Source organism: Adiantum capillus-veneris, chromosome 14, assembly GCF_014529385.1.
Source record: "Adiantum capillus-veneris isolate H3 chromosome 14, ASM1452938v2, whole genome shotgun sequence".
In the NCBI taxonomy this organism is placed as follows: Eukaryota; Viridiplantae; Streptophyta; class Polypodiopsida; order Polypodiales; family Pteridaceae; genus Adiantum; species Adiantum capillus-veneris.
The window spans coordinates 12,625,706-12,637,636 of NC_140944.1; the positions used below are offsets into that span (position 1 = coordinate 12,625,706).

The 11,931-nt window shown below is 42.2% G+C and overlaps 1 protein-coding gene across 1 annotated transcript; it reads left to right on the forward strand.

The window, feature by feature from the left end:
* Positions 1 to 578: 578 nt before the first annotated feature.
* On the forward strand, positions 579 to 1,109 carry LOC147441917 (uncharacterized). Its single transcript, XM_086529883.1, has one exon. The coding sequence runs from the start codon at positions 579 to 581 to the stop codon at positions 1,107 to 1,109; it is 531 nt and encodes a 176-aa protein (XP_086386009.1).
* Positions 1,110 to 11,931: the final 10,822 nt, after the last annotated feature.

Below are 11,931 nucleotides of genomic sequence, written 5' to 3' on the forward strand. Positions count from 1 at the left end.
ATCAAAGTTCTCCCACTCTAGTTCAGGTTCGTCATACTGGTCTTGACATGCAAGCACACTACATGGCCTCTAGCCAGCTTGAATTGCACAAGAGGACTACTTGAGCCCTTCTCTTGCCCTAGCCTCCTCTTGTTGGAGGTAATTGTAGTTGGCTATGGATGCATTGTTTTAGTGATGTGCATACGAGTAGAATAAAAAGAAGAGGGTGATCAGGGCCAAGGGCCGGCTACTAATGGAGACGGGATCCTAGGGGCAACGCCTATAAAGGGAGGTTGGGCAGAGGATCGAGGCCAGTCAGTCCTAGGGTATTATTTTGGTATCAGAGCTCAAGGAGGAGGAGCCATGGAGGAGAAAGGAAGGAGATTGGTTGCATGAGACATGCATGGTCTCTCTCTCTCTCTCTCTCTCTCTCTCTCTCTCTCTCTCTCTCTCTCTCTCTCTCTCTCTCTCTCTCTCTCTCTCTAGAGAACCGTGGGCAAGCTCCAGTAGGAGACCTTCTTCTCGATGATGCAGGGCGGGTATAGCCCCTTGTATAGAGGAAGAGAAACTTGGCTACCCGCGTGGGAGGGGCCGCTAACATGGAGATGGGGCTGGCAGTCGACATGCATCAAATCAGGAGAAGACGGACTCATCAAGTTCGTAGAGCTAAGGGGAGTGAATCCCGATGTTGCGTGGACAGGGGAGCACCACAACGTAAGCGACTTCTATTGTTTTTCCGCATGTTGCTCTGCAGCAAGGGCCGCCATTTCTACTGCTTTGCTGTTTTCCACTTGGGGGCTGTCCATGGTTTAAAGGGTGGCCACTCTTCAAAGGTTCTAAGGGTGCATTCCCACCCCAGGCACACACCCAGCAATCACAATGTTAGCACCCCCTGGCATGTGCACAACTACGGATGCAGAAGGGCTACAAGGTGTGAGTTTTTGAGAGATGCTGCATGTGAGATGTTAATAACGCAGATAGAGTCTGCCAAGGATAAGCGGTTCAAGAACCATGGAGGCTCAAACATACAAATCATGAAGGCAAAAATTTCAGACGCCAAGGGTGAACCTTCATCAGTATCCAAACATCTCAGGGATCTCCAAATCAACGTGTGTTTACGCGATTTTTGACAGCCGTAACCGGCCTAGTACCATACATGGAATGGCAACACAAAGTGTTCGAACCAGTTCCAAGGAAAATCGACCAATACCTTGTTATCGAGATGCTCCAAAGGATATACTCATGGTTTGTTTGGAGCAAGGTTTCAGGAAGAGCACCATGATTGAGGCTGAGCAACCATATAGGTTTGTAATGTGTTTCATGCTTTTCAAGTGAGTCTAGATTGATAATTTTACATCGAGTTCTTTCAGAGATTTGTGCAAGTTGCTTCTTGTGCCGGGTAGCGGTGGCAATGAATGTCAATACACCACAGGCTGATTCGTTGTTGATTATTTATACACTTTTTGTCAAGCATGGCATGCGGATAGTCCTATGCAACGACACTTCTTTCTCTCTCATTCCAAGGAGCAAGGATCCATACACTTACTTGGTAATAGATTTTTATTAACAAGTCTCTCTTTGATTTATCCTCTTCCTCCTATCAAGAAGAGGGGGGAAGCAGTCTTCAAGTTGCAAAAGCATGAATCCTAAGCGGGTTGTCTATCATTAATGCAATCAGATAATGACATGGTCCACCCATTGTCGGCAAGCCTGATCCGATGATTTCTAAGACATCACAGGAGCAAGGATTTGTTTACAAATCTTCAAGACAAGAAGGTACGAGGTATATCTCTTGCAAGTATTTTTCTATTTTTCAATATAGTATACGATTTGACAAGGTCAATTATCTATGAATGCTTGACACGGTCGACTTTCTTTTGTTATGACATCTGTCTATGAGAAAGAGTATTTGTAGCTATGGGCACTGGTAGCATGCAACATGGGAGCATCCGAACTTAGGGACACTTGTTGAGATGTGTGTAGTTTTTTACATCACAAGAGGGTGTATATGATACATACGCTCACTCACTCGAGCCAATTCGAGCACACTACCAAAAACCTTGCCACAAGTGGGCGACAAGCAACGTGCTTGGGCAGACCAACGTCAAAGTACTTTGATTGTCTTCATGTGAAGCACTGCTTCTTTTCTGTGCAAATGTATTCTGGATTGACTTCAACTCGATGCTAATGGCACACATCTTTAGCACTATATGGATATAAGCTCACAAATTCCACAGTGGTGCACTATGATTTATCCATGCCAGTGTAACCATGCACGACACGTATGCCAACGGCTCACAAGGTTGAGACTGTCATTGAAGCCAAGGGCTTATTATTCTTTTTTTTTCTATGTATGGATGGCATACTAGTCCGCTGGACGTATGACACTCCATCATTGTAGACGCTTCCACTATAACACTAAATACTATGTCAAGGACAAGGTAAGTAACTGTATCTTGAAATATATTTTATGTTATTCACAAGCAAAGTGCCATACATATGCACCCCAATATAGTCAAGACCACATGCACGGAAAGTTGGTCAAGATGTGACTTCCAGTCCCTCTTGTGATCCGAGTACAATGGTTTACGCTTATAGGATCAGCTAAGACACATACATGGTCTGCACAGGATCATATGCAAGGGGCATACCACACATTTGAATAAGGGATTTTCCTCAGTCTATAATTCTCTCTCTCTCTCTCTCTCTCTCTCTCTCTCTCTCTCTCTCTCTCTCTCTCTCTCTCTCTCTCTCTCTCTCTCTCTCTCCACATTCCCTGCAAGAAAGATGAAACTAGACATGATTTTATTAAAATGTTTCTATGATAATACGATAACAGGAAGGGCTACAAGCCAACAAGAAGGGCTAAGAGACATCTATTACCACGTATTCGGGCATGGCCAAGAGCCATCTAAGGACAAGCAAGAGTCTTGCCATTAGTGATTTTTTGGACATTATTTTTGCACTCCACACTTTAAGTGTGCAAATCAAGTTGAGTTTTTGAACGTCGTCTTAAACTCATTTGGTCTTTTCTCTACCAAGGTGTAAGGATGAAGCTAACCTTTCAAACTGCACGACTACTCACAAAAAACCCACATTATGAATTTTTGGGTGTGCCAAAGATCTAGTTGTGCATACGATTCCAATTTTAGTGAAGTGCCTATTAGCCGTACAAGTGCCTATATGAGTACAATTTGGGGTAAGACCTAGTGCGTGATTATTAAATCCCATTCTTGGAACCTTCACACTTGCAGTTTCAAGGAAAGAAGTCCACAAACTGCCAATTGGTAGTGGAAATATTTCAACTTCAAAAGTAATAAAATGCCACGGGAAAACCCAAGGGGGGTCACGGACAAAGGCCAAGGGCTGGCTGCTCCTTGAGCAATTTTCATGCAATGTTAAACCAAGGGGTTTGACAACGTTTCTTTAACCAAGAGGTCTTAATTGCAAAGGCAACACCCAAGGTTACATGTGCAGTACTACTTGCATTTTTCTGATTTTCAATTAGTGTTCCTAGGCCTTTGCATGCATGAAATTTGGATAGATTCCTATGAATAAGTGAACACTATATTCACCCTGCATGTATGCATCTGATTTGGTTTTATGTTTTTTGTTTCCTTTTCCAAGTAGGATGCATAAACTTCTATGTTTTCATCCATTTTTGCTCTTAACAGAAATGAGTAGGTCATGTAAGAGCCAAGAAATTTGGGCTGTTGTGTCCAAAATAAGTAGACCCACTTGTAGGGTTTATTTGTCACATGGGATGCAGCATGGTCTAGGAACTCAAAGAGTTTGGTTTAGCCAATGTGGAGCATGGATAATGAGGGTCTCTCTCACGCACGTTGCATGTGTGTTTATATTTACCTCCACACCCAAGTACATCTCGTACTTGAAGGACGTTTTTTTTACATCCTTACCTGAGACATATTCCACATGTGGAGGATATGAGTCTCTGGGACAAACACTGGCGCCACTACTTCAATTATGTGTCATGACAATGCCCCTAGGTGCTGATCATATCTGTTTTCTAGACCATTTTCAGCACGATGTATTAGAAGCAATTTCAGTGGCCAAAAATTTTTGAATGACTTGTTAAGGTACTTAGAATACTTAGACTTGTTCAGTGGCCAAAAATTGTTGAATACTTAGAATGACTTGTTAATGTACAAGTGCTGCTAAACAACATTATTATAGATGATTGTTTATACATATAGCAAGGCTATGAGTTGTTAATGCGAGCAGGAAGGAGGAATACCGGCTTGGCTAACAAAGCTCATCAGTGGACAGGAGAAGCTTCGGAATGTGGAAGTCTAAAAAAGGAAAACTGCCTTCTTGATAGGACTGCACAAGACGAGGCATACATACCAGAGCTTCTCCAGAAGAGATGTTCAAACCTTTTGGATGGCAACAAATACTAGCTACTCTTGATGTTTGTGTAAACGAGGTGACCTTCACCAAATTCTGTGATGAGGAAGGGTATGATATCATTCCATTGTAGATGATGGGTGTCAACCTAACTACGAAGACAGAGAGGGAAGTCCCTGACAAGAACGGGGTGGCCGAGTGCCAATGCATAGTGGACGAAATCTCTATAAGAGACCTTGACCAAACGGATGAAGAAGATTTCCAAGACTCGACTGATAAGATGCTAGAGGATAACACAGACAACAAGTTGTCTAGTAGCTCAAGTCAGAGCATCAAATGGATGTTGGGGTATAAAGCCCAATGTGGTCGCCCAGGTAAGTGGGCGGGCCGCCAGGAATGTACACATATTCTTTTGTAAAAACCTAATAAGAACTCACTATGCTCTACACATTATAGTAGAGCGAGTTCACCATATCGTTGTGCTCTTCTTCTCACACTCTCTCGTGTCGCACTTCCGCTCGTACTCCTTCAACTGGTATCAGAGCTCAGATCGAGGCTTGGGGCAGCATTTGTAGGTAGCCAGAGTCACCTGCTCAGATTGGAGTGAAATTCGACAGGTGAAGACATGGCCCCAAATCCTGTGGGAAAGCCCAAAGAGCTTGGTGTTCTCAGAATTTCATTCTGAGGTCATCTCGACCACCGTTCGGCTTCGACAAAGTTCTGCGCAGGCCATTTTCGACTACGTGGTCTCGGCGGGTGCAGATTCGACTCTGCAAATTTGGGGTTTCGGCCTACGACTGCAGGTGCTGAGGATATTGGCACTCTCCAGAGTGTTGATTTGTGGTTGTCTACACATCGGAGGACGGTTCATAGTTCTTGGAGACGTGTCACATACGACACGGGCACATCTACACACAGACTGTAGGCGACATCCACTAGTTCATCAGGTAGCTTGTGTTTGCTGCTTGATATCCAGATTTCATCATGACATTGCAGGTACTTCCACATGGGATGTATTGTCAGAGATGATGTATGTCTGTTGAGGGTTTGCTGGCTGTGAGTCACGCAGCAACCAACCGCCGCAGCGGTTACAACATATAGTGGGAAATTTGTGGATGTATGACTTTGTGGGAAGTCTATGTATTGTCAGATTTACTACAGCCTTTGTTGAGGGTCGAGTGAGGTTTTATTGATCTGCGGGATTCTCAAATGTCTAGATCCTTTCGGTGATACAAGTCTTGGAGTGATCCCTCGACCACCCTTAGATAGGCTGCTAGGATGTATTGACTGTGAGTTAGACAGTTGGGATTGCATCTTTGCTTTACTGCCGTTGAGGCATTGTCGCAGTCTATGCTTACAGGACAGTGACAGGACAGTGAGAGACAGTACAAGTGCAAGACAGTTTTACCTGCAGCTTACAGTGTTAGAGAGACAGTGTTTTTGAGCTATTTTTTGGTCTGTTTTTGAGTACACCAGAGCCATTTTACAAAGGAGACTCTGCCAAAATTTTTGCAGAATCTGAAGCCTTCTTGGTTCATTTGATAGGTTGATATTGGTTCAGAGGTCAGTTTACAGGGGAAACTCTGTCGAATTTTTCCCAGGAAAGTAAACTACAGTGAAGCGTAGCTATGGCTGGATCACAGGACACTGCTCTTTACAATATCAAGAAGCTGGATGGAACCAATTTCCCATTGTGGAAGAAGCAGATTTGGAACATGTTGGTACAAAAGAAGCAGATAAAACCTATAAACCTCAAAGGGATAAAACCACAAGATATGGACGAAGATGAATGGAGCGAAATGGATGAATTGGCACTTTCTACCATTATGCTGACTTTGGCAGAAAGCGTTTACTTCAATGTAGCAGACGAGATGTCGTCTTATGAAGCATGGACAAAGCTGAGTGATCTTTATGAGAAGCAGAGTGCAGCTTCACAGGTATATTGGCTTAAGAAGCTTGTTGACTTGAAGATGAAAGAAGGGACACCTATGTCCAATCATCTGAATGAATTCAACACCATCTACAGTCAGTTGTCAGCTCAAGGTGTCAATTTTCATGAACCTGTTAGAGCTATGTTCCTGTTGATCACATCACAGGAAAGTTGGGACACTTTTTGCACAGCTTTGAGTAATTCTGCACCTCCAGATGGTTTGACCATAGCAGGTGTAGAAGGCAGTCTGTTTACTGAAGAAACCAATAGAAAGACAATGGACAAAGGCAAAGGAACAACCTTAGTTGTCAGGGGAAGGACCAAAGAAAAGTACAAAGGTGGAAAGAGGAATCAGTCTCGTAGCAAGTCTCGCAGTGCTAAAGGCAAGAGTGACATAGAATGCTACCATTGTGGTAAGAAGGGTCACATGAAAAGAGACTGTAGAGAATGGAAAGCAGAAAAAGGCAAAGAGAAAGCTGAAGAACATGGTGAGAAGAACAAGTCCTCAGTGAAAATTCAAGAAATAAATGTGACAAACACTGTTGCAGAGGATGACAGTCTAGTGTCAGAAGACATCTACTTCTTGAAGAATACAATGGACTCAGCTCTTCTTACAGCATCTGATGGACATGCACTGAGTGACTAGATTATAGACTCAGGGGCATCACTTCATGTGTCTCCAAACAAGGAGTGGTTTACCTTTTATGTGACCACTAAAGATCATGTTCGGCTAGGCAATGGGCAGACATGTGAGATCTTAGGTGTTGGAGATGTTCAATTGAAGTTTCAGAATGGCTCTTCTTTCACGCTGAAAAATGTGAGACATGTTCTCGCAATTACAAAAAGCTTGATCTGCACATGTTTACTTAATGATGCTGGCTACGTCACCACTTTTGGACAGAACATGTGGAAGATATCCAAGGGTTCTATGATAGTAGCACATGGAGTAAAGTCTGGAGGACTTTACATGATTTATGTATCAAATGTCTCTAAAAATGTAATCAATGTAACCGAGCAACCGAACGTTTCTTTGTGGCATAGCCGGTTAGGACATATGTCCAAGAAGGGAATGGAAATCTTGTCTCGTTCTGGTTATTTGCCTGGCTTTTCATTTAATGATTTTGAATTCTGTGAACATTGTCTGTATGGTAAGCAAACACAGCAGCCACATAAGCATAGAAGTAGTAGAAGAGATACACAGTTGGCACTTGTTCATAGTGATTTGTGTGGACATATGCCTAACCTATCTCTAGGGGGAGCTTCTTACTTTATGACATTTATAGATGATTACTCAAGGAAAGTATGGGTTTACTTTCTCAAGCACAAGGATGAAGCGTTTACTGTTTTCAAAACGTTTGTGCCACTTGTGGAGAATCAGAGTGGCAAGAAGCTTAAATGCTTATGCATTGACAATGGTGGAGAGTATGTTTCAAACGTCTTTCAGGACTTTTGTGAGTCAAAAGGTATAAAACGTGAACTTACTGCTCCTTACAATCCTCCTCAAAATGGTGTTGCTGAGAGGATGAATAGGACCATACAAGAGAAGGTCAGAAGTATGTTGTCTAATGCACAACTGCCAAATGGGTTTTGGGCTGAAGCTGTATCAACAACTGTTCATCTTATAAATAGATCTCCTATTAAGGTTTTGCAGAAGGATTCAGTGCCAGAGATGGTATGGTCAGGCAAAATGCCCTCATACAAGCATCTCAGAGTCTTTGGTTGTGAGGCATATACTCATGTTCCAAAGGAATTTAGGAACAAACTTGAGCCAAAGAGTAGAAAGTGCATCTTTCTAGGCTATGGTAATTCTGGTGAGATGGGGTACAGACTATGGGATCCCGAATCCAGAAAGGTTATCCGCAGCAATGATGTTCACTTTAATGAATCCAAATATCATTCTAAACCAGAGAGGGTTGAGGAGATTAGAAGAGTTGTCTTCCAAGAAGATGGACCTGCATGTGCAAGACAAAATGTCAGGGCTCAAGAGGAGCAAGGACATGATAGATTGGAGCCACAGGTTGTGGCTAAGCCTGAGCCACCTATTTTGTGTAGATCTAGACGTATCACGCGACCTCCTAATCGGTTTGTTCCATCTATGAACTATGTCATGCTGACTGATTGCAATGAGCCTTCATGTTACAAGGAAGTAGTGCAAATGAAGGACTCCGGCAATTGGCAATTGGCCATGCAGTCAAAGATGACAGCTCTGCATAAAAACCAGACATGGAAGCTAGTTAAATTACCACAGGGCAAAAAGGCTCTACCTTGTAAATGGGTTACAGATATAAGATCACCGCTCATGATAGTCAACCAAAGTACAAAGCAAGGCTTGTTGCCAAGGGCTTTAAGCAAGAACAAGGCATTGACTTGATGAAGTCTTCTCTCCGGTGGTCAAGATGACTACATTGAGATGCTTTCTTGCATTGGTTGCGATATTAGATTTGGTGTTGCACCAAATGGATGTCAAAACAGCGTTCTTGCATGGTGATTTAGATGTGGAAATTTACACGCATCAGCCAGAAGGGTTTGTTGCGAAAGGCAAGGAAGATTTGGTATGCCAGTTGTTAAAGAGTCTTTATGGCTTTAAAAGATCACCGAGGGCATGGTACCATAAGTTCCACAAGTTTATGCTTTCTCAAGGCTACAAACGTAGTGAGTTCTATCACTATCTATATACAAAGAAGGCTAAGGATGGCAGTTGGCTGATCCTTATTTTGTATGTGGATGACATGTTGATTGCTGGCAAGCACTTGGAAGAAATTTCAGCTTTGAAGTCAAAGATGGAAAAACCGTTTGACATGAAAGACATGGGTGAGGCAAGTCATATACTTGGTATGCGCATTGAGAGAGACAGATCAAAGAAGTTGATTTGGTTATCTCAAACAGAGTATATTGACAAGGTTTTGCAATGTTTCAATATGGAGAAGGGAAAGGCATTAAGTGTTCCATTGCCACCATATGTGAAACTTAGCAAACAAGGTTGTCCTGTGTCTGAGGAAGAACAGGCTAAAATGGATAAGATTCCATATGCGTCTGTAGTGGGTAGTTTGATGTATTCAATGATTGCTACTCACCCAGACATTGCATTTGCAGTGGGAGTAGTAAGTCGATACATGTCAAACCCAGGGAAGAAACATTGGGAGGCAGTGAAAGGAATATTGAGATACCTGAAAGCTACAAAGAGTATGCGTTTATGCTATGGGAGTCAGGAGCTAAGTGTAAAGGGTTTTACAGACTCGGATTATGCAGGTGACTTAGACAACCGAAGGAATACGTCAGGGTATGTCTTTACATTGGCTGGTGGAGCAGTATCATGGCGTTCTAGATTACAAGATTGTGTTACTCAGTCTACTACAGAGGCTGAATATGTTGTAGCATCAGAGGCATGCAAAGAATCAATTTGGCTTAATCGACTAGTAACAAATTTGGGAATCAAAGAAGAGATGTCTGTGTTATATTGTGATAGTCAAAGTGCTATACAATTGGCTCGCAATCCAGTTTATCACTCAAAGACAAAGCATGTGGATGTGAAGTATCATTTCATCAGGGAAATTCTCGAGATAATCAAATTCATCTTGTCAAAGTTCACACCACAGAAAAGCCTACTGATCTACTTAAAAAAGGACTTCCCTCAAAGAGCTTTGCGCTTAAAGTACCACATTGGACTTTAAGTGGGAGGTTGTTGGGGTATAAAGCCCAATGTGGTCACCCAGGTAAGTGGGCGGGCCGCCAAGTATGTACACATATTCTTTTGTAAAAACCTAATAAGAACTCACTATGCTCTACACATTATAGTAGAGCGAGTTCACCATATTGTCGTGCTCTTCTTCTCGCACTCTCTCTCGCGTCGCACTTCCGCTCGTACTCCTTCAATGGAAGCATCAACAGGTGATCTACTATGATTTCCCAAACCAAAACCCTTGAAGACAACGCAGGTATCGAGATAAACACAAAAACAACCAAAACAAGCACAACGAGGACTCATTACCTCTATTAACTGACAAAACATAGTACCTAAGATTAGTAGAAGGCTGACTGCCTCAAGGATAGGATATCAAAGAAATACATGAAACCTAACTCAACCAAAAGCAAACACACAAAAACCAAAAAAAGAGAAAAAAACCAAGAAATCGATTAAGTTGTCCAAAATGGAGCGGAAAGTCAAATACAATGAATTGAAGCGAGCCTTGAAGGAAGTTTGGACAACAGAAATGGAAACTAATGAGGAATCCAATGATGATAAATTTGATGCACCTTCCCACTATAAGAAGTATACCATTCAGGATAGCAAGATTGTGGTGCAAAAACCCAAACAAGATCCCAAAGAACCAGGAATTTCATATGATGGACCTAAAAACACCAAAAGCATCAACTTAGTAGAACCAGGTGAGGATCTTAAATCGGCATACATTTCCATGAACCTTACCGAAGAGGAAGAGCAACTTCTAGTCGATACGCTAGACGATATAAAGATGTCTTTGCATGGTCATACAAAGATCTAAATGGGATAGATCCTGAGATCTGCCAGCACACGATTCCCCTTAAGAGTGATGTCAAACCATGCAGACAACGTCCTTACACGTACAATGAAACTTTTGCCAAGAAAATTAAGGAGGAGATAGACAAACTGAAGGACGTTAAGTTTATCTACGAGATTGAGCACACCGATGGGGTGTCCCCAATTGTGGTGGTACCCAAAAAGAATGGCAAATTGTGTGTCTGTGTAAACCTCAAACAGGTAAATGCATCCATCATCAGGGATAACTATCCACTGCCAATAGCTGATCATGTTATTGAGAGGGTAGCAGGGAAAGAGGCCTATAGTTTCTTGGATGGGTTCTCAGGCTACAACCAGTTGATGATCAAAGCGGAAGATCAGCATAAGACAGCTTTTGTGATAGAGTCGGGTGTATTTGCCTATAGGGTAATTCCTTTCGGCTTGACCAATGTCCCAGCTACATTTCAAAGACTAATGAACCACGTATTCAAAGAATATCTCAGACAATTTCTAGAGATCTACATGGATGATCTTTGTGTTCACTCTCATCTACGAAGTGACCACATCACTCATTTGGGAAAAGTCTTTGAAAATGCAGAATGTATCATATTTTCTTAAACCCGGAAAAATGCATCTTCATGGTAAGACAAGGTAGAATTTTGGGCCACATTGTGTTCAAAAATGGAATTTCAACTGATCAAGTAAAGGTACAAATAATTGTTTCACTATCGAGACCAACGAAGATAAAAGAAGTGCAAGCATTTATGGGGCATTGCGGGTACTACAGGCATTTCATATATATGTATGTTGTAATAGATAATCCATTGTATGCCCTCATAACTAAGTTCAAATGGACGGAGGAATGTGAGCATGCTTTCCAAAACTTGAAGCAGTAGATAATTTCGGCTCCAATTTTGCAAGCCCCTGATTGGAGCAAAATCTGTCATGTCCATGTGGACGCATCAGCCTATGCCATCGGGTGCATATTAGCCCAACCAGGAGAGAAGAAAATGGATTTTCCCATTTTCTACTCCAGTCGGCAACTAAACAACGCAGAGAGAAATTATACCACCATGGAAAGAGAGGGTCTGGGAATGATCTATGTTGTCAAGAAATTTAGACACTATCTTCTAGCAAACAAGTTTGTCTTCTTCGTGGA

Bases quoted from the DNA above. Each gene is read 5' to 3' on its own strand.
- LOC147441917 (XM_086529883.1), top strand. From the start codon at position 579: ATGGAGATGGGGCTGGCAGTCGACATGCATCAAATCAGGAGAAGACGG.